Genomic DNA, 26,667 nt, shown 5'->3' on the forward strand with positions numbered 1-26,667 from the left:
GCCTCCTGACACTTGGAACTTCCACCACACTGCTAGTGTCTTCCACAGTGAAGACATGCAAAATACTTAGTTTGTCTGCTATTTCGTTGTTCCCTCATTACTACCTTTACAGCGTCATTTTTCAGTGGTCCAACATCAACTCTCACCTCTCTTTTACACTTTATGTATCTGAAGAAACTTCTAGCATCCTCTTAATTCTTTTGGTATTAATCACATTATCATCCAGGTTGTTGATATAGATTACAAACAACACTGATCCTTGCACCTGAGGCTAGTCATGGGCCTCCAATCAGAGAAGCAATCATCTACTCCCGTTCTCTGGCTTCCCTTGTGAAGCTAATGTCTAACCCAATTTACTACCTTAACTTGAACGCCAAGCAATTGAACTACCTATGCAGGACTTCATCAAATACCTTGCTAAAAGATCATGTTGACAACATCTACTGCCTTGTCTTCTTCAGCTTCCGTGGTAACTACCTCAAAACATTCTGCAAGTTTGGTTAGTCATAATCTAGCATTTACAAAGTCAGGGTGACTATCACTAATCAGTCCAAATGCTTATATCTGGTCCCTTAGAATACCTTTCAATAACTTACCTGTAAATGATGTCAGGCCCACCAGCCTATAATTTCCTGGTTTATTCTTACAGCCTTTCTTAAATAACAGAACACTTGCTATCCTCCAATCTTTCAGCACCTCACCAGTGGCTAAGGATGTTTTAAATATCTCAGCTGGGGCCCCTACAATTTCTGCACTATCCTCCCACAGAGTCCAAGGGAACCCTTGTCAAGCCCCGAGGATATATCCACCATAATTTGCCTCAAGACAGCAAACACCTCCTCCTCTATAATCTATGCAGAGCTCATGACCTCACTGCTGCTTTGCCTCACTTCTATAGACTCTGTCCATTTCCTGAGTAAACAGATGCAGAAAATCTACTTAAAATATCTCCCATTGCTTTCAGCTCCATGCATAGATGGCCACTCTGATCTTCAAGAGGAACAATTTTGTCCCTTGCCATCATTTTGCTTTTAATATATCTGTAGAAGCCCTTGGGATTCTCCTTCACCTTGTCTACTAGAGCAACCTCAAGCCTTCTTTTAGACCGGATTTCCTTAATTGTTCTCTTGCTTTTCTTATACTCAGATACCTCATTTGCCCCTGCCTGCCTCGACCTGCTATCCGCCTCCTCCTTTTTAACCAGGGCCTCAATCTCTCGAAAACCAAGGTTCCCCAAACCCGTTATCCTTTTGCCTTTTATTCTGACAGGAACACACAAACTCTGTGCTCTCAAAAGTTCACTTTTGAAGGCCTCCCACTTACTAAGTACACCTTTGCCAGAAAAGAGCCTGTCCTAATCCACACTTGCCAAATCCTTTCTGACACCATCAAAATTGGCCTTTCTACAATTTAGAATCTCAACCCGAGGACCAGATCTATCCTTCTCTATACTGATATTGAAACCAATGGCATTATGATCACAAGATGCAACGTGATCCCTTACATAAATTTCTGTCACTTGCCTTCCATCATTCTCTAATAGGAGATCTAGTATTGCGTTCTCTTTGGTTGGGACCTCTATGTACTGATTAAGGAAACTTTCCTGAACATATTTGACAAACTCTATCCATCCAGCCCTTTGACAGTGTTGGAGTCTCAGTCAATATGTGAAAAGTTAAAATCATCTATTATAGTAATAATATTTAAAATCACTTTAATAATTTCCTGTCATGTTTTACTAACCACGTTCCCATTCCGAGTTCAATTAGAGGATTTGCCTTACCAATTACCAGTCTTATTTCACTGTAGAATATGCAAACATTGAGAATTATGAAAATAAATCCTTGCCCCTAAAAACCAGAGAACCTTGATATTTAATCCCTTCGTTTGTATTTTCGTTTAATACTTTCCTCGCACCCTTCAAATAAGATTGAAATACTACAGTAAAAATGTTGTTTGAACGATGTAAAATTCCACAATGTTATCACTTTCCTTAGACTTAAAACACCCCTTATGGCACGAAAGATTGCAAATGCTGGAAATCTGGATCAGCATATAATAATCCGGATTGGAACCGCTGAGTTCCTCCAGCGTTTTGTGCACGTTAATCCTGCCAATGCCATCTTGTTCTCCACCTGGTCCTTACCCTCCCTCATTGGCCTTTCCCCCAACCCCGCTCCCATCACGCCAAACCATCCACCTGTTTCTCTCGCACCCCTTCCTCAGCTGTTTACCTCTCCCAAAGCCCATCGATCAAGGGCCCATAACGGTTCAACCGTAACCCCCTGTCCTCCTTTAATGACGATTAAAAAAAAACCCTTCAGGATGTAACTACGGTCCCTCGCTATAACTAACCCTCTTACCGTGCCGCTCTCGCCTGTCCCCACACCGGTCCATAACTTGACCAACTTCCCTGGTTACGGAAACGGCAACCAATCCCGCTTCTGCTGCCGCGCAGCAGCGTGGGCCAACGGATTCGTCGCCCGCTACGTGACGCCGTTGCGTCATTACGTTACGGCCGTTAGCCCAATCGCTCCCAGGGAGAAATTCCCGCCGCCCAGGCGTTGGTTGGAAATATTCCGCGCGTGTTTAATCGGTTCAAATGGCTTGTTAGTTAGAAGTGAGAACGAAGTGCTGAAAAACTCAGCAAGTCAGGCAGAACTCTACAGAGAGAAAGAAATAGGGTCAAAGTTTTATATCTGAGACCTACAATATTAATTTGCTTTCACCCGGAATGCGCCTGACTTGACGGGAATTTTGAACATAGGCAGCTTGTTTTTTTTTATTTCGGTCACATGTATGAAACAATTAATGAAAATGAAATTAATGTGACAAATAATAAAGAAGTGAACGAGTTTCAACACTAAGGTGCATACGGCACCATTCCACTTTTACGTTTAATGTATTTTTGTTACCTAAGTTTCTGACCATTTAGAGCACACCGGCAACTTTTTTCTATGCAAAGAACAACAAAATACGTTGCTACACAGCGAAGAAGCAATGATTTGAAGCAAGCTTTAAAAAATCTTCATTTAAACCAACAGTATTATTTTGGCATAGCTCCAGAACTATTATTAATTTTCTAGGTACATAATTTCTCTACTTCAGTGCTCATCATAGATGAGTTTGAATATTAACTCCTGGTGTATATAGGTAGAATTTCAGCTGCTATGACAAAAAATCCAAACACATCAAATCAAAAATTGAAAATTCATTCAACAAATAGCTTTTAATATAGTAAAATGTTTAAAGGTATTGTACTGAAACATAATATGGCGAAATCAAGTCCAAAGTCAAAGAAAGAGCAAAAAGGATAAATTGAAGTGCTTAATAAAAGCAAGGCCAAGAAATAAAAGAATGGAATTCCAGATTTAATACCTTGTCAGTTGAACGTACAAATAGTGGACAATTAAAATTATGATCAGAATTAGACTAAGTCAAGTATAACAGAGGGTGTACAAATAAAGATTGTGAAAAAACAGGGTTAGGTGAGATTACTGAGGTTTTACGTACATAGATTAGAATTTTAAACTAGAAGCATGGTTTAGCTGGGGGTAATGTGAGTCAGAGAGCATCTGATGGAGGTGGATAGTAGGAGAGTGAAGAAAACCAGTCAAGGTATATTGAATCAAGTGATCAAGTGTTAACAAGGCAAGAATGAGGGTTACGGTAGAAGATGACCAAGGCAGGAACAGAGGAACAAATTATAAACACGAGAAATTCTGCAGCAACTGGAAATCTAAAGCAACCCACTGAAAATGCTGGAGGATCTCAGTAGGTCGGGAACATCTGTGGAAGTGAATGGTCAGTCAATGTTTCGAGCTGAGATTCTTCAGGAAGATGCAATGACATGGAGGTAAAATAGTGGGTAAGTATTATTTAACATGAAAGTTAATGTGGAGCAGACATACCAACAGCACCTATGAATCCACCATGTTCATAGCATTATGGCGATAGGATTCCAAAAGTTTTTTCATTTAAGATGCTTTTTCTGTTTGATTTATCCAATGGGTACATCTTACTTCCACTAATATTCATGAAACCAACATTAAAGAGTTACTAAGAAAAAGCTTAGAGATATATTATTATCTGACATATCTTAATCTCAAAGAGATATTAGGCCTTTTGTCCCAAGTAGCTAAGATTAGTAAATCTGTGATTTTGGCACAAAAGCATAAATCCATCTCCCACACTCAGTGATTGATGCTCCAAGTGCATTGCATTACACATTGAGTCATCACCTTCAAAATATATAAAAATAAATAAATATGTTGGAAGGATGAAAAATAATTTTGTTGATGGCGAAATTTATGACTGTGTTATGATTATTACAGTCCAGCAGTCCAACTCTGGAATATTGATTAAGAAGTGCAATGAAATTCATATAACAACATTTACATATCAATCTACAAAATGCATACAGAATGGCAGAAAAAATTAAACACAATGTGATTTACCAAGACCATCATAAGTAGCAGAAGACATGTATAAAATTTTCAAAATCTGCTTTATTCAGTGTTTATACCTTCACATGTTCATTCATTTTTGAGGATACACTAAAGTGCAGACAGGCTATGTATTAACTAAAATCATAACTTTAATTTGTATTATAAAGGTAATTGGTACAAGAAAAATAATTGACTATCAAATAGTGCTGGGTTAATGCAGGTCTGAAGGTTCCATGGATTTAAAGTGAAGGGTTTCCAAAGCCAAGTGTTTGCTGTAGTTGATGAATCTCATCAAGAAGCCGTTTATCTTCAAGATTTAACTATATGAAACAAAATATATTACAAATTAGCTTATATTAGTATTTTTCTCAAGTTGGAAGTTCACATTTTCTGCCGAAACCTCTTGAACTTATTCAACGATTTCCTCAGTCTAATGTATAATAATCTTAAATATATGTGTTTCATTAAAGGTGCAGACTAATTGCTATGTCAATCAAGTCAACCTTTAATTCCTCTAACAGAATAGAAGAAAAGAATAGAACATTATTGTCAATGCTCAAGACAAAGAGATTGCATCACAATGCTTTACAGTAGCAGCGACCAGTGTTCAATTCCCACTGCTGGCTGGAAGGAGTTAGCACGTTCTCCCCATGACAACATGGATTTACTCTGAGTTCTCCGGTTTCATCCCACAAACCAAAGGGATACCAGAGGGTAGGTTAATTTGTCATTGTACATTGTCCCGTGATTAGGTCAGGGTTAATTTGGGGATTGCTGGGTGGCTTGGTTCAAAGGGCCAGAAGGGCCTATTCCATGCTGTATCTTAATAAATAAATAAAAATAAACAGAGTCCGTGCCAACTACCTTGGAGATAGAATTATTGCTTTCAATTGTAATAATTGGAAAGATTCATTTATTATCTATGTTTGTATCCAATTTACACCTCTGAGATTCTTCTTCTCCAGATAGCCACGAAACAAAGAAAAACCATGGAAGTCAATTCAAAGAGAAACAGCAAACCCACCCCTGCCCTCATGTAGAAAAACAGCAACATGATCTTCAACCCTCCCTGCACAAAAATGCAACAAGAACATCAGCACCCAAAACTTGTCCCCGCACAAAAAAGGGACAAGAACTCCCAGCCTCCCTTTCGGCCACATCCACACCAGCTGCATCAAGCTGCAGCTCCTCAGGTTAGGGAACTGGAGATGCAGCCCGATGACCTTTGTCTGGTCAGGGAAATTGAGGAGGTGATAGAGAGGAGCTTTAGGCAAGTAGTCACACCCGGGCCTCAGGAGACAGATAAGTGGGTAACAGTTAGGAGAGGGAAGGGCAAGAGTCAGATACTAGAGAGTACCCCTGTGGCTGTCCCCCTTAGCAATAAGTACTCCAGTTTGAGTATTGCTGGGGGGTGGGGAATAGCCTACCTGGGGGAAGCAACAGTGGCTGCGCCTCTGCCACAAAGTCTGGCCCTGTGGGCTCAGAAGGGTAGGGAAAGGAAGAAGACAGCACTAATAGTGGACTCTATAGTTAGGGAGTCAGGCAGGCGATTCTGTGGACGCAGGAAAGAAACATGGATGGTAGTTTGCCTCCCAGGTGCCAGGGTCTGGGATGCTTCTGATCGTATCCACAATATCCTGAAGTGGGAAGGTGAACAGCCAGAGGTCATGGTACATATTGGTACCAACGACATAGGTAGGAAAAGGGAGGAGGTCCTGAAAACAGACTACAGGGAGTTAGGAAGGAAGTTGAGAAGCAGAACCTCAAAGGTAGTAATCATGGGATTACTGCCTGTGCCAGGCAACAGTGAGTATAGGAATAGATTGAGGTGAAGGATAAATGCGTGGCTGAGGGATTGGAGCAGGGGGCAGGTACTCAGATTTCTGAATTATTGGGACCTCTTTTGGGGCAGGTGTGACCTGTACAAAAAGGACCGGTTGCACTTGAATCTGAGGGGGACCAATATCCTGGCGGGGAGGGCTGCAAAGGGTATTGGGGAGAGTTTAAACTAGAATTGCTGGGGGGTGGGAACCAAACTGAAGAGACGGAGGAGGGGGCGGTTGGCTCACATATAGAGAAAGCTTGGAGACAGTGCAAGAGGGAGGATAGGCAGGTGATAGAGAAGGGATATGCTCAGATCAACAGTTTCCGATGTGTCTATTTTAACACAAGAAGCATCATGAACAGTGCGGATATACTTAGAGCGTGGATTAGTACTTGGAGTTATGATGTTGTGGCCATTACAGAGACTCAGGGGCAGGAATGGCTACTTAGAGTGCCAGGCTTTAGATGTTTCAGAAAGGACAGGGAGGGAAGCAAAAGAGGTGGGGGCGTGGCACTGCTGATCAGAGATAGTGTCACGGCTGCAGAAAAGGAGGAAGTCATGGAGGGATTGTCTACTGAGTCTTTGCAAGTGGAAGTTAGAAACAGGAAGGGGTCAATAACTCTACTGGGTGTTTTTTTTATAGACTACCCAATAGTACCAGGGACATCGAGGAGCAGTTAGGGAGACAGATTCTGGAAGGGTGTAATAATAACAGGGCTGTCGTGGTGGGAGATTTTAATTTTCCAAATATTGATTGGGATCTCCCTTGGGCAAGGGGTTTAGATGGGGTGGAGTTTGTTAGGTGTGTTCAGATCCCCTCCAGTTCGCCTACCAGCCCCGACTAGGAGTTGAGGATGCCATCGTCTACCTGCTGAACCGTGTCTACGCCCACCTGGACAAGCCAGCAAGCACTGTGAGGGTCATGTTTTTTGACTTCTCCAGTGCGTTCAATACCATCCGCCCTGCTCTGCTGGGGGAGAAGCTGACAGCGATGCAGGTGGATGCTTCCCTGGTGTCATGGATTCTTGATTAGCTGACTAGCAGACCACAGTATGTGTGTTTGCAACATTGTGTGTCCAACAGAGTGATCAGCAGCACTGGGGCTCCACAGGGGACTGTCTTGTCTCCCTTTCTCTTCACCATTTTACACCTCGGACTTCAAGTACTGCACAGAGTCTTGTCAGCTTCAGGAGTTTTCGGATGACTCTGCTATAGTTGGATGCATCAGCAAGGAAGATGACGCTGAGTACAGGGCTACGGTAGGAAACTTTGTCACATGGTGTGAGCAGAATTATCTGCAGCCTAATGTGAAAAAGACTAAGGAGCTGGTGGTAGACCTGAGGAGAGCTAAGGTACCGGAGACCCCTGTTTCCATCCAGGGGGTCAGTGTGGACATGGTGGAGGATTACAAATACCTGGGGATACGAATTGACAATAAACTGGACTGGTCAAAGAACACTGAGGCTGTCTACAAGAAGGGACAGAGCCATCTCTATTTCCTGAGGAGAGTGAGGTCCTTTAACATCTGCCGGACGGTGCTGAGGATGTTCTACGAGTCTGTGATGGCCAGTGCTATCATGTTTGCTGTTGTGTGCTGGGGCAGCAGGCTGAGGGTAGCAGACACCAACAGAATCAACAAGCTCATTCGTAAGGCCAGTGATGTTGTGGGGATGGAACTGGACTCTCTCACGGTGGTGTCTGAAAAGAGGATGCTGTCCAAGTTGCATGCCATCTTGGTCAATGTCTCCCATCCACTACATAATGTACTGGGTGGGCACAGGAGTACATCAGCCAGAGACTCATTCCACCGAGATGCAGCACAGAGTGTCATAGGAAGTCATTCCTGCCTGTGGCCATCAAACTTTACAACTCCTCCCTTGGAGGGTCAGACACCCTGAGCCAATAGGCTGGTCCTGGACTTATTTCATAATTTACTGGCATAATTTACATATTACTATTTAACTATTTATGGTTCTATTACTATTTATTATCTATGGTGCAACTGTAACGAAAACCAATTTCCCCCAGGATCAATAAAGTATGACTATGACTATGACTATAGCATTGGAGAGGGATAGGAACAGACAAGTTAGGAAATTGTTTAATTGGAGTAAGGGGAAATATGAAGCTATCAGGGAGGAACTTGAAACCATAAATTGGGAACAGATGTTCTTAGGGAAATTTACGGCAGAAATGTGGCAAATGTTTGTGTGGAGTTCTGCATAGGTACATTCCAATGAGACAGGGAAAGGATGGTAGGGCATAGGAACCGTGGTGTACAAAGGCTGTTGAAAATCTAGTCAAGAAGAAAAGAAAAGCTTATGAAAAGTTCAAAAAACTAGGTAATGATAGAGATCTAGAAGATTATAAGGCTAGTAGGAAGGAGCTTAAGAATGAAATTCAGAGAACCAGAAGGGGCCATGAGAAGGTTTTGCTGAGCAGGATTAAGGGAAACCCCAAGGCATTCTACAAGTATGTAAAGAGAAAGAGGATAAGACGTGAGAGAATAGGACCAATCAAGTGTGACAGTGGAAAAGTGTGTATGGAACCAGAGGAGATAGCTGAGGTACTTAATGAATATTTTACTTCAGTATTCACTACAGAAAAGGATCTTGGCAATTGTAAGGATGGCTTACAGCAGTTTGAAAAGCTTGAGGATACAGACATTAAGAAAAAGGATATGCTAGAGCTTTCGGAAAGCATCAAATTGGATAAGTCTCTGGGACTGGAAGAGATGTACCCCAGGCTACGCTGGGAGGTGAGGGAGGAGATTGCTGAGCCTCTGGAATTGATCTTTGCATCATCAATGGGGATGGGGGAGGTTCTGGAGGATTGGAGGGTTGCAGACATTGTTCCCTTATTCAAGAAAGGGAGCGGAGGTAGCCCAGGAAATTATAGACCAGTGAGTCTTACTTCAGTGGTTGGTAAGTTGATGGAAAAGATCCTGAGAGGCAGGATTTATGAACATTTGGAGAGGCATAATATGATTAGGAATAGTCAGCATGGCTTTGTCAAAGGCAGGTCATGCCTTACAAGCCTGATTGAACTTCTTGGGGATGTGACTAAACACGTTGATGAAGGTTGAGCAGTAGATGTAGTGAATATGGATTTTAGCAAGGCATTTGATAAGGTACTCCATGTAAGGCTTATTGAAAAAGTAAGGCGGCATTGGATCTAAGGGGACCTTGCTTTGTGGATCCAGAATTGGCTTGCCCACAGAAGGCAAAGGGTGGTTGTAGACAGGTCATATTCTGCATGGAGGTCAGTGACCAGTGGTGTGCCTCAGTGATCTGTTCTGGGACCCCTTCTCTATGTGATTTTTATAAATGACCTGGATGAGGAAGTGGAGGGATGGGTTAGTAAATTTGCTGATGACACAAAGGTTGGGGGTGTTGTGGACAGTGCAGAGAGCTGTCAGAGTTAACAACGGGACGTTGATAGGATGCAAAACTGGGCTGAGAAGTGGCAGATGGAGTTCAACCCAGATAAGTGTGAGGTGGTTCATTTTGGTAGGTCAAATATGATGGCAGAATATAGTGTTAATGGTAAGACTCCTGGCAGTGTGGAGGATCAGAATGATGTTGGGGGGCCGAGTTCATAGGACACTCAAAGCTGCTGCGCAGGTTGACTCTGGTTAAGAAGGCATATGGTGCATTGGCCTTCATCAACCGTGGAATTGAGTTTAAGAGCTGAGAGATAATGTTACAGCTATATAGGACCCTGGTCGGACCCCACTTGGAGTACTGTGCTCAGTCTGGTCGCCTCACTATAGAAGGGATGTGGAAACTATAGAAAGGGTGCAGAGGAAATTTACAAGGATTGGGAGGCATGCCTTATCAGAATATAGGTTGAGTGAACTTGGCCTTTTCTCCTTGGAGCGACGGAGGATGAGAGGTGACCTGCTACAGGCGTATAAGATGATGAGAGGCATTGATCCTGTGGATAGTCAGGGGATTCTTCTCAGGCTGAAATGGCTAGCATGAGAGGGGACAGTCTTAAGGTGCTTGGAAGTAGGTACAGAGGAGGTGTCAGGGGTAAGTTTTTTAAGCAGAGAATGGCAAGTGAGTGGATTGGGCTGCTGGCAATGATGGTGGAGGCAGATAGGTTCTTTTAAGGGGCTCCTGGACTGGCACATGAAGCTTAGAAAAATAGAGGGCTGTGGGTAACGCTGGGTAATTTCTAACATAAGGACACGTTCAGTACAGCATTGTGGGCCGAAGGGCCTGTATTGTGCTGTAGTTTTGCTATGTTTCTATCAAGTCCCAAATGCCCCTCCCTGCACAAAAATGCAATAAGAACATCAACACTCAAATCCCCCACAAAAAACCCAACAAATGCGTAACAAGACCATTGATCCCCGAACCCCCCCCACACCAAACAAAAACTGAGAAGGAATGAGCAAAAACACAGAACATACAAGCCCAAAGACAAATATCAATTTCAAAAATAAAGTCAAAATGAGAGTCTACCATAGCATTATCATGATTTAATCTTCATGCAAGATCTTTCACATCAAAGTTGCACTTTTTCCAAACTCTTCAGAAATGATATTCCAAGATAGATGACATTGATTGAAAACGGAGATGTACAACATAGAAACAGACCCTTCAGCCTACAATGTCTATGCTGACCATCAAGCTGTCTAAACTAATCCCACTTGCCTACATTAACTCCATATCCCTTCATCCTTTCCTTATTCAAGTACCTGTCCAGATACTCTTCCTGGTTCCATCACTTCCTGTGGCAATTCATTCCAGAAACCAACTGCTCTTTATGTGAAAACTTACTCCTCATATCCCTTTTAAATCCATCTTCATTTTAAACTTTTAATCTCTAGTTTTAGACACCACCTACCTCAGAAAACAGAGTTTGACTATCTATGATCCTCATAATTTTATCATGTCAGTTCTCAGCCTCCGTTGTTCAAGTGAAAACAGACTCCGCCCATCCAATCTCTCTTTATAACTCAAAACCCTCCAATCCAGGTAACACCCTTGCCAATCTTTTTGGCAATCTTTCCAGGTTCATCACAACTTCCCTGTATTTTGGCAACCAGTACTGTACATAATACTCCAACTTACCAAAACGCATCACTTTGTGCTTGTCCAAAATTATTTTCTTCTATAATTCCCTTGTTATTCTAAATGCAGTTGTAACCTCAAATAATCTTCTTCACAGTTCACTTAATCACCAATGTGCCACTTACTTTCTCATCCAAGTGGTTTAAACAAATATAGTAGGGGTGAGAACCAGTATGATAGAGCTGATGATGAGTCAGCAGGCTTACAAGTAGATAATCGGTGTAATATTAATGTAAGGAAGGACAAGCCAATGATGGGAGATAAATGCAGAGAGAGCAAAGAGTTAAATTGTACCACGGAGGCAAAATTTATAAGGGCAAAAAATGCAGGACAGAAGGTGCTGTATTTAAATGTGTGTAGCATTTGGAATAAGGTGGACAAACTCATGGCACAATTAGAGATTGGTTGGTATGACATTGTGGGCATCACTGAATAGTGTCTAAAAGGCAGCCATCACTGGGAGTTTAACATCAAAGGATATACTTTGTATCAAAAGGACAGGCAGGAAGGCATAGATAGTATTGTGGTTCTATTGGTAAGAGATGGAATTACATCTTTAGAAAGAGGTAATATAGGGTCAGAGAGTGTTGAATCTTTGTGGGTGGAATTAAGGAACTGCAAGGGTAAAAAAAAACATTATGGGAATCAAATATATAGACTTCCAAATAGTAGCCAAGAAGTGGGGTTGAGATTGGAAAGGGAGCTGGAAACGGCATATTAAGGGTAATGTTGCAATAGTAATGGGGGACTTCAATATGCAAGGGGATTGGGAAAATCAGGTTGGTGTCGGATCGCAGGAGAGGAAATTTGTTGAATGCCTATGAGATGGCCTTTTAGAGCAGCTTATGCTTGAGCCTACTCAGGGAAAGGCTATCTTAGATTGGTTGTTGTGTAATAACTCAGTTTTTATTAGGGAGCTTAATGTAAAGGAACCCTTAGGAGACAGTGAGCATAATATGATTGAATTCATACTGCAATTTGAGAGGGAAAAGCATAAGTTACATGTATCAGTATCGCAATGGAATAAAGGGAATGACAGAGGCATGAGAGAGGAGCTTGCTCAGGTGGATTGGAGGAGGATACTGGCAGGGATGACGAGAGAACAGAGGTGGTTGAAGTTTCTGGGAATAGTTCACAAGGCACAGGATAGATATGTCTCACAGAAGAAGTTGTTCTCAAATGGCTGGATACTAAAAGTTTTTTCAGTCATATAAAGAGTAAAAGGAAGGTGAGAGTTGATGTTGGACCACTGGAAAATGATGCTGGGCTGGAAAAGTGATGGACGACAAAGAAATGGCAGATGAGCTTAATGGGTGCTTTGCATCAGTGTTCATTGTGGAAGACTCTAGCATTGTGCCAGAGGTCCGTGAGTGTCAGGGAGCAGGAGTGAGTGCTATTACTATTACAAAGGAAAAAGTGCTAAGCAAACTCAAAGGTCTCAAGGTGGATAAGTCACCTGGACCAGATGGACTACATCCCAGAGTCCTGAGAGAGGTTACTGAAGAGATAATGGAAGCATTGGTCATGATCTTTCAAGAATCTCTTGATTCTGGCATGGTCCCAGAGGACTGGAAAATTGCAAAAGTCAGTCCACTCTTTAAGAAGGGAGGAAAGCAAAAGAAAGGAAATTATCGGCCAATTAGCCGAACTTCAGTGGTTGGAAAAGTTTTGGAGTCCATTATTAAGGATGAGATTTTGGTGTACTTGGAGACTAATGATAAAATAAGTCAAAGTCAGCATGGTTTCTGTAAAGGGAAATATTGCTTGACAAATCTGTTAAGAGTTCTTCGAGGAAGTAACAAGCAAGGTGAACAATGGAGAGGCAGTGAATGTGATTTACTTGGATTCTTAAAAGGCATTTGATAAGATGCCACACATGAGGCTGCTTAACAAGATAAATTCCTATGGGGTTACAGGAAAGATACCGGCATGGATAGAGGAATGGCTGACAGGCAGGATGCGGTGAGTGGGAATAAAGGGGGCCTTTTCTGGTTGGCTGTTGGTGACTAGTGGTGTTCCTCAGGGGTCAGTACTGGGACCGCTACTTTTCACATTGCTTGTCAATGATTGAGATAATGGAATTAATGGCTTTGTGGCAAAGTCTTCAGATGATATGAAGATAGGTGGAGGCATAAGTAGTACTGAAGAAACGATGTGATTGAAGCAGGACTTAGACAAATTGGAAGAATGGGCAAAACAGTGGCAGATGGAATACAATGCTGGGAAATGTATGATAATGAATTTTGGTAAAGGGAATAATAGTGCAGACTATTATCTAAATGGAGAGAAAATTCAAACATCAGAGGTGCAAAGGGACTTAGGAATCCTTGTGCAAGATTTCCAGAGGATTAATTTACAGGTTGAATCTGGGGCAAATGCAACGTTGGCATTTATTTCAAGGGGAATACAATATAAAAGCAAGGAGATAATGCGGAGGCTTTATGAGACACTGGCCAGGCCACAATTGGAGTATTGTCAACAGTTTTGAACGCCCATATCAAGAAAGGATGTGTTGTCATTGGACAGAGTCCAGAGAGGGTTCAAGAAGATTATTCTGGGAATGAAAGGGTTAACATATGAGGAGCATTTGGCAGCTTTGAGCCCGTACTCACTGGAGTTTAGAAGAATGCAGGGGGATCTCATTGAAGCCCACCAAATGTTGAAAGGACTAGATAAGGTGGATGTGGAGAAGATGTTTCCTGTGGTGGGGGTATCCAGAACTAGAGGGCACAGCCTCAAAATTGAGGGCGACCTTTTAGAACAGAGTTAAGGGGGATTTATTTTAGCCAGAGAAAAGTGAATCTGTGGAATGCTCTGCCACAGACTACGGTGGAGGCTAAGTCCATGAGTATATTTAAAGTGGACGTTGATAGTTTCCTGATTGGTCAGGGCATTAAAGGATATGGCGAGAAGGCAGGTGTACGAATTTGGATGGGATCCAGGATCAGTTAGGATGGAATGGCAGAGTAGACTCTATGAGCTGAATAGCCTAATTCTGCTCCTATGTCTTATGGTCTTATTTATATGGCAAATAACAGGGGACCCCTGTTGCAGCACATCACTGGTCATAGACCTCCAGTCTGAAAATTTTAGTCTTCCAATACAACCCTCTACCTTCCATTACCAAGCCAACTTTATATCTAATGGGTTGACTCACATCGAATCCCACGTGTTTAATGTTCTATCATGCAGGACCTTGTCAAAGGCCTCTCTGAAGTCCATGAGGATGTCTAATGCCTTGTCCTCATCAAACCTCTTGGTCAGTTCTTTGAAAAGCTTAACCAAAATCATGAGACATGATTTCCCATGCACAAACCTATGCTGACTATCCCGACTCAACACTTGACTTTCTAAATGCAGATATATTCTGTCTCTCAGAAGTTCTTCCAATAACTTTCCCACCACTGCTCACTAGCTGTAATTACCTGGATTATCCTTGCTGCTCTTCTTAAAGTCAAAACATCAGCTATCCTCCAATATTTTGATACCTCACCCATGGCTAATAAAGATACGAAACTATCTACCAGGACCCCAGCAATATCCTCCCTTGTTTGCCATAACATTCTGGGGTACACCTGGTCACGCCCAGGACATTTATCCAACTTAAGGCATGTCAAGAGCTCCAACATCTCCTCCTTTGTTACGTTGACGTTCCCCAGTATTCATTGTTACCTCCTTTGAACGCAACAACTTCCATGTCCATCTCCACAGTATATAAACATAAAAGTGTTCCCTTAAGACCTTGCATACTTCCTGTAGTTCCACACATTGATTACCACAATAATTGTCTTCACAGAAAGCAACATTAATTTCTGTCCCAAAAGTCTCAATATCTTCAGACGTCCCTCTGCACCTGTCAGGCAGCTTTCCACCTCAACTCATCTTCTTAGCACAACCCTCTATTATTATATAATAGAACCTTCAGAACAATTGGTATTGAATGGGTAAATCAAAACAAGATTGATGAGGAAACTAACCTTTGATGCATATTTATAGGTCTGCTCTGCTTCCAATTTTCTCCCTGTCTGAAATAATGAAACATGAATTAAATTAATATAATCACATTCGGACACGTTTGATAGTATTTTTGACTGCACTAAATGTTTCCATTGCATTATTTTCAAATAAGGTGCAGAAAAATTTATTCATATTTGATCTGTTTTAATCTTCTTATTACTCTACCAAGAAGTTCAATTAGAAGAATTAAGATATATTTTGAAATGGGATAATTTTCCCTTCACAAACAAGAGAAAATCTGCAGATGTTGGAAATCTGAGCCACACACACAAAATGCTGAAGGGACTCAGCATGCCAGGCAGCATCCAGGAAAAGAGTACAGTTGATGTTTCCTAATTGCTGCCTGCCCTGCTGAGTTCCTCCAGTTTTTTGTGTGTAATTTTCCCTTCCATTACTTGGGTAGACACTGAGCCCGTTTTATTTTTATTTCTATTAATTGCAATGGAAGACTGCACTTCTAACTGAAGATTTATTAGAATTTATGTTCAGTTGTTTGCTGAAAAATAGAAGTATGAACTGTAGGATATGAATATTTTGTATTGTCAAAGTAGAATTAAACCTAAAGTAAATAAAATGTCTCCTTCTGGAACATTCTATTTCATCTAATTAAAAAAAGATTAGATGAAAATATCAAACCAATAAAGATTTTGATATTCTGTAAAGGAAGATACTCATAGCTTCTCCCTTTTCTTCTAAAGATAGCTGTTCAAACACAGTTCCAAGGATTTAGGGCTCACTCCATACCCACAGCTGATATGCATTTCATATTCTTACCAACATAATCCTAACCAGTGTTCACAAGTTCACTTGTTGCCACGAAAGGCAATGAGGTAAACTTCCCTGGTTAAGAAGGGAACATGTCAAATAAAAGTTAAATTTACATTGAATTTCATATCCTTGGGTTCACAGACCATTCCCCAGTTCCCAAACATTGCAGTCAATTTGCATATATTAAAGAAGCTGGCAGAGTCAAAATTGCGACAAAATCGCACAACAATGGAATGTCAAACCTCTACTCACAGACACAAAAACATATTGGTTGGTCTAGCAAGTCCATGGCTCAGTATAGTACACCACCCTGTGTTTTTTATTGATCAACTGAGGTGTGAAATTTCAATACTTTGGAGATGAAAATAAAATTAATTCTGCCACGATATGAAATTATTTCTGTTTTTAAATATCTTCAGTACCTTTAGGCATACTAATGTGAGATAGCCCCAGACTTCTGCATTAGAGTTACACAGGATATTTGCTTCACAAAGAGCATCCTCAGCATCCGTCAATTCATTAAGCTGAGAGTGTATAAGAAAGAATAGAATTAATCTTAATCATACTATTAAAAACGTCTATAAAGATCTAACAAAAACTGAAGATAATTGACCTCAGGTGCCCTTCTAATCCAGTAGAACATGAATTCTTTTAAAAGATTACTTCACTTCATTTCAACTTTAATTTCAAGTTGCTCATTTAACTTTTATTAATTTTCCTTCCAATAGTTCTCTCCTGTGCAAATGCATCATTGTAATGATCTTCAAATACAAATCAATGTTATCATATCCTGAATAGATTATTTTTAATCACCGGGTATAGCCATCTAAAATTATCACTCTTATGTTTCTTGAGCTTGTTACTGGAGATTCACTCTGTTACTTTGATCTGGCCCACACCATTAACCTGGTCCAACACTACTTGCTTTTATTGGGATCTTGCTCCTTCCCACATCTATCTTAAGGTTTAGGGTTATGAATATGGTAAGGGTTAGTGCGGGTGGGATGTAACTGCTTATGGTTGGTGTTGGGGGTGGATTGTAGAGTGTTCAGATTTGAGGGATGTAGACCAGGTTCGTGGGTGTGTGGGCCACTAGATAGTTGTGGAAGTTGGGGCTAAAGATAGGGTTGGGGTTGGAGGTGAGGGCCTGGAGGGGAGAGTGGAGCCTGGCAGGGAGAGAGCGTTTCCAGGCCAGGATCTCCAAAGACTGGATCCCATGCTGCTGGAAAATATCTGCTAACAGGTCTGACCTGGCCTTACCTTGCAATATTACTGAGGTGCCCTGTCAATCTAACTCTTAGGCTGTTGCCTGCCTCCCCTATGTATATGATATGGCATTGTTTACACTGAAATGCATATACTAAGTTCTGCAGTTTAAAAGTTACCCTCTGCTCTATTCAGGCCCATGTTCCAGTCACTCTTTTGTCTTTGTTTTTTGATATTCTTAAGTATTTGCATACTCTACAGTTTCTCCCCCCACAGTTTGGGGTTGCATGTAATTTGGTACTAACTATATGTCCCTCAAGTTTTTACCTCTCTTAAAAGTTGACACTATTGTACATTTTCCCAGTGGGCTCTCATCTGCCTCCTCTCTTAAAAGCTGACATTATTGTGTCACCCTCACTAAAACTCATATTTGTACAGTACAAACAATTGGTCACCTCTTCTTTGGCTGGGTGTCTATTCCTGTCTGATTTATTCCCAAAATACTTTTCTATGTTAAGGACACTGTTTATATGCACATTAGAGGGATGTTTAATTGTAAACTATTATGGGCAATTTATCAACACATTTAGAACATTGCTAAACTGACTAAAAATTAAATTCTCAGAACATAGTTTTGAACCTGGATAGGAAAAATAGTGAATATACAGGCTTGAGACTTTTTTTTTACTGTGCCCATGGTCTGTTCTTTATCAAATTATGGTATTGTTCTGCACTGCTGTAACTATATGTTATAATTATGTGGTTCTGTCAGTGTTAGTCTTTTGGTCTGTCCTGTTTTCTGTGATATCACTCCGGAGAAACATTGTATCATTTCATAATGCATGTATGCATTTCAAAATGACAATAAAAGAGGACTCTTCTCATAATCTAATCTAATCTATATGAACATTATTTTATTTTTGTTGTTTATTTCATTAAATTATTTAGTTATTTTCCAAGTAATTATAAATAAGAAGGAAAAATCAAATGTAAAGGGATTTGAATGAAATAAATGACCAAATATGACAGGTAGAAATTAAAATAGGAAGATTTGAGACTGTTGATGTTAGAACTGGAAAGTTCCAATATTTCCTTAATAGTCAGCTTAGGTATATGTACCTACTAACACCATTCACCATTTTGTCCATCCTACTTGAGACAGGATGGACAAAGGTGAGATGTCCATCCTCAGTTCCTCTGCCCTTCTGTATTGGCATGAAAGAAAACTTTGCCCATTTTGAGCTGAGTTTCTGAATCCAGTTCCCTGATGTGAATTAGGGATGCCATTTCCCCTAGTGCTGAGACTGAGGCAGCTCCAAATCTAAAATAATTCACATCGGTACTCTTACCCTATAGCAGGCAATGCCAACTCCTAGCCAAGTCAAGCAGGATGGTGCTCTCTGAGAGGCAAAGAGGTAGACAGATTTTGCCGATTTATACTGAAAAACAAAGCAAAAACAATAACTATTTTTGGGTTAAAAGATGGTTCATAGTGAGAAAAGGATGGGAAAGGGGAGGTTTGGAAGTAATAGTGGAGTTTGAAAGATGGGTTACATCAAAGTTGAGGAGAAGTTCTAAGCAGTAAGAGTAAGTGGTATTCACATTGAAACCAGTGCTTGTCAGGGATAGACGCAAAGAAAGAAGCAGAAGTCTGACAGTGTACATCAGGATAAGACAACACTATGGAGCTCCAAGAAAGTGCCATAACTGGTGAAAACTAAAAACATTCACTTTAAATCTGTACATTTGATGACAGAGAAATCAGTGTATGTGCATTGTTATGGCAGAGTAAATACCTGTACATTATACTTTAATAATATTAACAGTCATAAAAATTAATTGATGGGCCACTTATAGAGGATGAAGGTGAATAAACTGAAGGCCCTGCACAGGGAACAGTGATTACTTTACCTCTTTCAGCTAGAAGATGCTTTTTGGTTACAAATAAAGAATTCAAGCTGCATTATTTACTTCCAGGTATATCTTTACTATTACTCCATCATGACTTTTGAAAAGTCCTGAACATGATAGAAGTATTATAGTGCAAAAAAGGCCATGCTCATTTTGAAATTAATATTAAGAGATTTACAGACATAACAAGGAAGACAAATATATACGAACAAATTTAAAATGGAATTTCCTAAATTGAAGAGCTTTCTATGTCCAAGGGGTGATTGATAAGTTTGTGGCCTAAGGTAGAAGGAGATGAGTTATTAACTTCAAACTTTCTGCATTATCACTCAAAGAGTTGAACTGCACGTGCATGTAACGAGAGTGTCTTGGACCTCCAGGTGGTCCATAGCAGGGGTGATTGATAAGTTCGTGGCCTAGGGTAGAAGGAGATAAGTTATACCGCTCTCGTTATTTGCACGTGCAGTTCAACTCTTATCAATCACCCCTGCTGTCGACCACTTCTGGAGGTCCAAGATGCCAACTTCTACAAAGAAGGGATCTGTATGCTCCACGACCGCAGGACTAAGTTTGTAAATGTAGGAAAAATAAATGTGCTAGGCTTTCTAAAATTGACTCCTTCTACCTTAGGCCATGAACTTATCAATCACCCCTCGTATGTTGAATTACATTATTATGAATCACCTATCATCATTAATATGTGATCGATGTATGTTTTACCTTTAAAGAACTACTGCAGATTAGGTTGCTATAAATTTACTGAAAAATCATTACAAGTTTAACCTTTCAGCAATATAATAAGTATGATAAATACTAATTTTAATTAATTATGCTGTTTGCATTAGAAAAGCAACTCCATTGTAACAATGCCACCCTTGTGTTAAAATATCAAAAATAAAGAAAAATAAAAAGAGTAATATTTGAATCCATTCAGCGAACTAATTTAATTTTATTGATTCCCATTCACTTAAATTCTCAGTGAAGCTGATTGACTATTAAATTGTTCTTACAGACTCAATCTCGTTTTCCAGCAGATACATGGATCCTAGTCTTAAGCAGATGGCATGCATGTCAAATGCATCATTTACGTAACACAGCGTGCGTGCATAAAGTTCTTTAGCCTTGGCATAGTCTTCTTTCATGTAGCTTAAATGTCCTAATAAAGCCCACAGGTCTGGATTCTGAAATAATAAATTTATTGAGAAATTAAGATCGCAACTTCTAAAAGAGAAAAAATATAATGTGAGGAACTGGTTAATTTTCTACAATGTAAACCATTAAAGAACGTTAGAACCATTCTCAAAAACACTGACTTGCAAATTCCAAAGAAGAAACATACAAATTAGCCAGAAAAAGCGGCACACCTGAGGACTGGGAGAAATTCAGAGTCCAGCAGAGGAGGACAAAGGGCTTAATTAGGAAAGGGAAAAAAGATTATGAGAGAAAGCCGGCAGGGAACATAAAAACTGACTGTAAAAGCTTTTATAGATATGTGAAAAGAAAAAGATTGGTTCAGACAAATGTAGGTCCCTTAGTCAGAAACAGGTGAATTGATCATGGGGAACAAGGACATGGCAGACCAATTGAATAACTACTTTGGTTCTGTCTTCACTAAGGAGGACATAAATAATCTTCCGGAAATAGTAGGGGACCGAGGGTCTAGTGAGATGGAGGAACTGAGGGAAATACATGTTAGTAGGAAAGTGGTGTTAGGTAAATTGAAGGGATTGAAGGCAGATAAATCCCCCAGGCCAGATGGTCTGCATCCCAGAGTGCTTAAGGAAGTAGCACAAGAAATAGTGGATGCATTAGTGATAATTTTTCAAAACTCTTTAGATTCTGGATTAGTTCCAGAGGATTGGAGGGTGGCTAATGTAACCCCGCTTTTTAAAAAAGGAAGGAGAGAGAAACCGGGGAATTATAGACCAGTAAGCCTGACATCAGTGGTGGGGAAAATGCTAGAGTCAGTTATCAAAGATGTACATTTGGAAATGTTCAAAATTTGGAAATGTACAATTTGGAAATTTGGAAATTTGGAAACAGCACATTTGGAAAGCGGTGAAATCATCAGATGAAGTCAGCATGGATTTGTGAAAGGAAAATCATGTCTGACAAATCTCATAGAATCTTTTGAGGATGTAACTGGTAGAGTGGATAGGGGAGAACCAGTGGATGTGGTATATTTGGATTTTCAAAAGGTTTTTGACAAGGTCCCACACAGGAGATTAGTGTGCAAACTTAAAGCACACGGTATTGGTGGTATGGTATTCATGTGGATAGAGAATTGGTTGGCAGACAGGAAGCAAGGAGTGGGAATAAATGGGACCTTTTCAGAATGGCAGGCAGTGACGAGTGGGGGACCGCAAGGCTCAGTGCTGGGACCCCAGTTGTTTACAATATATATTAATGACTTAGGCGAGGGAATTAAATGCAGCACCTCCAAGTTTGCGGATGACACGAAGCTGGGTGGCAGTGTTAGCTGTGAGGAGAATGCTAAGAGGATGCAGGTGACTGGATAGGTTAGGTGAGTGGGCAAATTCATGGCAGATGCAATTTAATGTGGATAAATGTGAGGTTATCCACTTTGGTGGCAAGAACAGGAAAACAGATTATTATCTGAATGGTGGCCGATTAGGAAAAGGGGAGGTGCAACAAGACCTGGGTGTCATTGTACATCAGTCATTGAAAGTGGGCATGCAGGTACAGCAGGCGGTGAAAAAGGCAAATGGTATGCTGGCATTCATAGCAAGTGGATTCGAGTACAGGAGCAGGGAGGTACTACTGCAGTTGTACAAGGCCTTGGTGAGACCACACCTGGAGTACTGTGTGCAGTTTTGGTCCCCTAATCTGAGGAAAGACATTCTTGCCATAGAGGGGATACAAAGAAGGTTCACCAGATTGATTCCTGGGATGGCAGGACTTTCATATGATGAAAGACTGGATCGGCTAGGCTTATACCCTCTGGAATTTAGAAGATTGAGGGGGGATCTTATTGAAACGTATAAAATTCTAAAGGGATTGGACAGGCTAGATGTAGGAAGATTGCTCCCGATGTTGGGGAAGTCCAGAACAAGGGGTCACAGTTTAAGGATAAAGGGGAAGCCTTTTAGGACCCAGATGAGGAAAAACTTCTTCACACAGAGAGTGGTGCATCTGTGGAATTCTCTGCCACAGGAAACAGTTGAGGCCAGTTCATTGGCTATACTTAAGAGGGAGTTAGATAAGGCCCTTGTGGCTAAAGGGATCAGGGGGTATGGAGAGAAGGCAGGTACAGGGTTCTGAGTTGGATGATCAGCCATGATCGTGCTGAACGGCGGTGCAGGCTCGAAGGGCCGAATGGCCTACTCCTGCACCTATTTTCTATGCTTCTATGTTTCTGTGCGGAGCGAGAGAGAGACTGTGTGGTGAGCCACTCCTCACACAGACATTTTCACAGTATTTTCCCTTTATTTTACGAGGTCAAGTTGCGATCTCAACTCTCAACCCGGCACGGATGCAAAGCGTACTCGGGAGCGGACCTGACTAGTTTCAAACTCGGGAACCTCCGCTCCCAGGTCCGGTGCCAATGTCATTGCGCCACCAGCCGGCCTGAGAAAATAATTTCAATTATTGAGGAAACCAGACAGAGTAGAAAATTAGAATCATCAGACTTTTACAAAAATGAGTAAGCACAGCTCCATATAAAAGGCAGTGAAATTTTGTAACATGATCCAAAAAAAGGTTGTGGATGTTTGATCCATTAAAATTTAAGAGTGAAGTGGATAGATCTTTGTTAGGTGTTGGATTTTCAGATATAAGGATGATTAAAAGGAGTTGAGCTATGAATGATTATGTAAGCCAATAGTAGAATAGAAAGAAGACAAATGGACAGTTGTCCTTTATAATCAAGAGGCTGGTGTTTGAAAGTTTGCTGTACCTCTACATAGTACAGGCACCTGGGGTAGTAGATATTGTATAAGAAGGAATATGGCAGAGATTCTGATTAGCAACACACACAAAATACTGGAGGAACTCAGCAGGCCAGGCAGCATCCGTGGAAAAAGTAGTCGACCTTTCAGGGCAGACCCTTCAGCAGGGCTAGTCTCAGCCCGAAACTTCGATATACTTCTTCCATAGATGCTGCCTGGCCTGCTGAGTTCCTCCAGCATTTTATGTGTGCTGCTTGGATTTCCAGCATCTGCAAATTTTCTCTTGTTTGAGGTTCTGATTCCTGGAAATAAATAGTTGTCTTATGAGGGAAGATTGAACATGTTGAGCTAATAGTTACTGGGTGTGGAAGAAGAAGAGGTCAGTTTATAAAAACGCCAATTCTAATGTGACTTCTAATGGTAAATGCTGAAATGTTTACTTGTGGGGGTTTGAAACAACAAAGCATACTTTCAAAGTAAGAGGTAAGCCCTTTAAATCAGCAGCTAGAGGGAAATTTCATCTCTCAGGACTTTGTGAATCTTTGGAATTCTCTGAGAGAGTCAAGAAGGCTGAGTCAATGAAGTCAAAGATTATGATCAGATTAGATCTGCTGTGGCCATATTAAGTAGTGGAGCTTGCCTAAAGGGCCACATGATTTATCCCCATTTTTGTAAGTTCTTATATAACAGACTCAAGAAACTGAATGACCAACACAAATTCCAACAAAGATGTCTGCTGCTCATTTGGATAGCTCCCACCACCTCCCCCATTCCCATGTGAAAATTGCCAATAATGCATTGGAACAGAGTATCACTTAAAATAATTATGTATATGTAGTTCTTGAGTCTGTAAATTGCATTTTGTCTCAGATCCACACACATTTTTGGGATATTGGTTTATGCTTTATAGCAAAAAACCTTGAGCTGATAAATGGGCCCACGAATGACCAAGCTCCCGTTCTACGTAATAATGAGAAAGGAAGAGGAGCATGAGAAACAACAGGGTGGACTGGAGTATTGTGCAGCACTGTGTTGCTCCAGAACAGAGAGAGATTTTCAGTCCACTTTAATTTACTATCTGAACTCATACCTGATGATTGATACGTTCTGCTTCTGCAAGACATACTTCTGCTTTTCCAAATTCCCCCTGCTGCATATGAAGTCGAGCAAGAACCACGTGATATTCACAACTTAACCCACTTTCGCTGCAAATCAGCTCATGTGCCAAAGCTCTTGATACAAACTAATAACAATAAAAAAGATTTCAGGAGTTGACTTTGGCTCTACAACATGAGTGCAAATCTAAATTTGGTAAGTTTCTTGAAGAGAGAGAACAAAAGAACCAGATAAATTCATTGAAAATAATGCATTAATGAAGCTCTATTAAGGATTCACTGGTCGATAAACCACCTTGTTGATCAATTAGAATGATAAGTTAAGGCAGAGATCACAGGATTTATACACTTCCTGAAAATAGACTCAGACATACTTACGGTACAATATTGAAAGGAAATAGAACATGATTAATACTTGGAGACCCTCAAAACCATTAGCTTTGGAAGAGGCCTAGAAGCGGCTAAAGGAGCTAATTGGAAAGTGGAAAATTACAAGGTGCTGAATTTCTCCAATTTCCCACTTTAAAAAAACCTCCATGGGAAAAAATTAGACTAATAGTAATCCAACAAGTAGCTGCTGTACACTTGCTGAGCAAGTAAAGTTGAACTTTTTTCTCTTAAGGTCTGGATTATTGAATCTTAGTTCTTCAAATTTCCAAATAACTATCTAATTTTAAACATAAATTTTTGTAAATATTTATTAGGTATAAACACTATACAGTACATTTGTATAGTGTGTGTGTATATCAGAATCAGAATCAGATTTGTTATCACTGGTGTGCGATGTGAAATTTGTTAACTTAGCAGCAGTAGTTCAATGCAATATATAATCTAGCAGAGAAAAAAAATAATAAAAATAAAAATAAAAATAATAATTAAAAAAAACAAGTAAATCAATTACATATATTGAATAAATTTTTTTAAATGTGCAACAGAAATACTGTATATTAAAAAAAAAGTGAGGTAATGCCCAAAGATTCAATGTCCATTTAGGAATTGGATGGCAGAGGGGAAGAAGCTGTTCCTGAATCGCTGAGTGTGTGCCTTCAGGCTTCTGTATCTCCTACCTGATGGTAACAGTGAGAAAATGGCATGCCCTGGGCCCTGGAGGTCCTTAATAATGGACACTGCCGTTCTGAGACACTGCTCACTAAAGATATATACAGTTTTATATCTATACAGTTGCAAGAAAAGGTTTCTGAACCCTTTCTGAACCTGGTTTTCTGCATTAATCACTCATAAAATATGGTCTGATCTTCATCTAAGCCACAATAATAGACAAACACAATCTGCCCAACTAATAACAAAAGATTTGACTTTTCTTGTCTTTATTGAACACATTGTTTAATCATTCATAGTCAGGCTGGAAAAAAGTATGTGAACCCTGGTACTTATAACTGGTAGAACCCCCTTTAGTAGCAATAACCTCCACCAAACGTTTCCTGTAGCTGCTGATCAGACTTGCACAATAGTTAAGAGGAATTTTAGACCATTCCTCTATACAAAACTGTTTCAGTTCATCAGTATTACTGGATATCTTGCATGAAGATGCGCATGAAATGGACTGCTAGCGACAATGGTGGAGGCAGATACAATAGGGTCTTTTAAGAGACTCCTGGACAGGTACATGGAGCTTAGAAAAATAGAGGGCTATGGGTAACCCTCGGTAATTTCTAAAATAAGTACATGTTCAGCACAGCATTGTGGGCTGAAGGGCCTGTATGGTGCTGTAGGTTTTCTATGTTCCTAAATGCATCTCAACTGGGTTAAGGTATGGACTTCAACTTGGCCATTCCAAAACACAAATTTTCTTCTTTTTAAACCATTCTGTTGCTGATTTACTCTTGTTTTTCAGATCATTGTCTTTTTGCATTATCGAACTTCTATTCAGCTTCAGGTGATGAACTGCTACCCTGGCATTTTCCTGTAAAATGTCTTGACACAATTTTGAATTCATTGTTCCCTCAGTGATTGCAAACTGTCCAGGCCCAGAGGCAGCAAAGCAGTTCCAAACCATTGATGCTCCTTCCACCGTGCCCCACAGTTGGAATGAGGCTTTGGTGTGAGTGTGTGCCCTTTTCCCTCCAAACATAGCGGTGTGCATTTCTGCCAAAAAGTTCAACTTTTGTCTTGTCTGTCCACAGAACATTTTCCCAGAAGCGTCTTTTGCAAACTTGAGACGTACAGCAATATTTTTTTTGAGAGCAGTGATTTCCTCTGTGGTGTCCGTCCATGAACTCCATTCTTGTTCAGTGTGTTTCTTACAGCGGATATATGAACAGAGACTTTAGCAAGTTCTAGAGATTTCTGCAAGTTCTTTGCTGTTACCTTTGGGTTCTTTTTCACTGCCTTCAGCATTACACAATGTGCTCTTGGTGTGAATTTTGC

The 26,667-nt window shown here is 40.5% G+C and overlaps 2 protein-coding genes across 6 annotated transcripts in view; both read right to left on the minus strand.

The window, feature by feature from the left end:
• wdr90 (WD repeat domain 90) overlaps nt 1–2,473 on the minus strand; it is a 105,271-nt gene extending 102,798 nt beyond the window's left edge. For all 3 annotated transcript variants that reach the window (XM_063059117.1, XM_063059118.1, XM_063059116.1), the window contains exon 1: nt 2,364–2,473. In XM_063059117.1, the coding sequence (XP_062915187.1) occupies nt 2,364–2,397 (34 nt within the window). In that variant the 5' untranslated portion in view covers nt 2,398–2,473. The remainder of the gene's footprint in view (nt 1–2,363) is intronic.
• A 2,061-nt stretch (nt 2,474–4,534) lies between these two features.
• cfap70 (cilia and flagella associated protein 70) overlaps nt 4,535–26,667 on the minus strand; it is an 86,881-nt gene continuing 64,748 nt past the window's right edge. For all 3 annotated transcript variants that reach the window (XM_063057471.1, XM_063057469.1, XM_063057470.1), the window contains 6 exons: nt 24,255–24,407; nt 20,267–20,437; nt 18,695–18,784; nt 16,562–16,663; nt 15,332–15,379; nt 4,535–4,768 (listed from right to left, as the gene is read on the minus strand). In XM_063057471.1, coding sequence (XP_062913541.1) covers nt 4,688–4,768; nt 15,332–15,379; nt 16,562–16,663; nt 18,695–18,784; nt 20,267–20,437; nt 24,255–24,407 — 645 coding nt within the window. In that variant the 3' untranslated portion in view covers nt 4,535–4,687. The remainder of the gene's footprint in view (nt 4,769–15,331; nt 15,380–16,561; nt 16,664–18,694; nt 18,785–20,266; nt 20,438–24,254; nt 24,408–26,667) is intronic.

This window comes from Mobula hypostoma, chromosome 9, assembly GCF_963921235.1.
Source record: "Mobula hypostoma chromosome 9, sMobHyp1.1, whole genome shotgun sequence".
Classification (NCBI taxonomy): Eukaryota; Metazoa; Chordata; class Chondrichthyes; order Myliobatiformes; family Myliobatidae; genus Mobula; species Mobula hypostoma.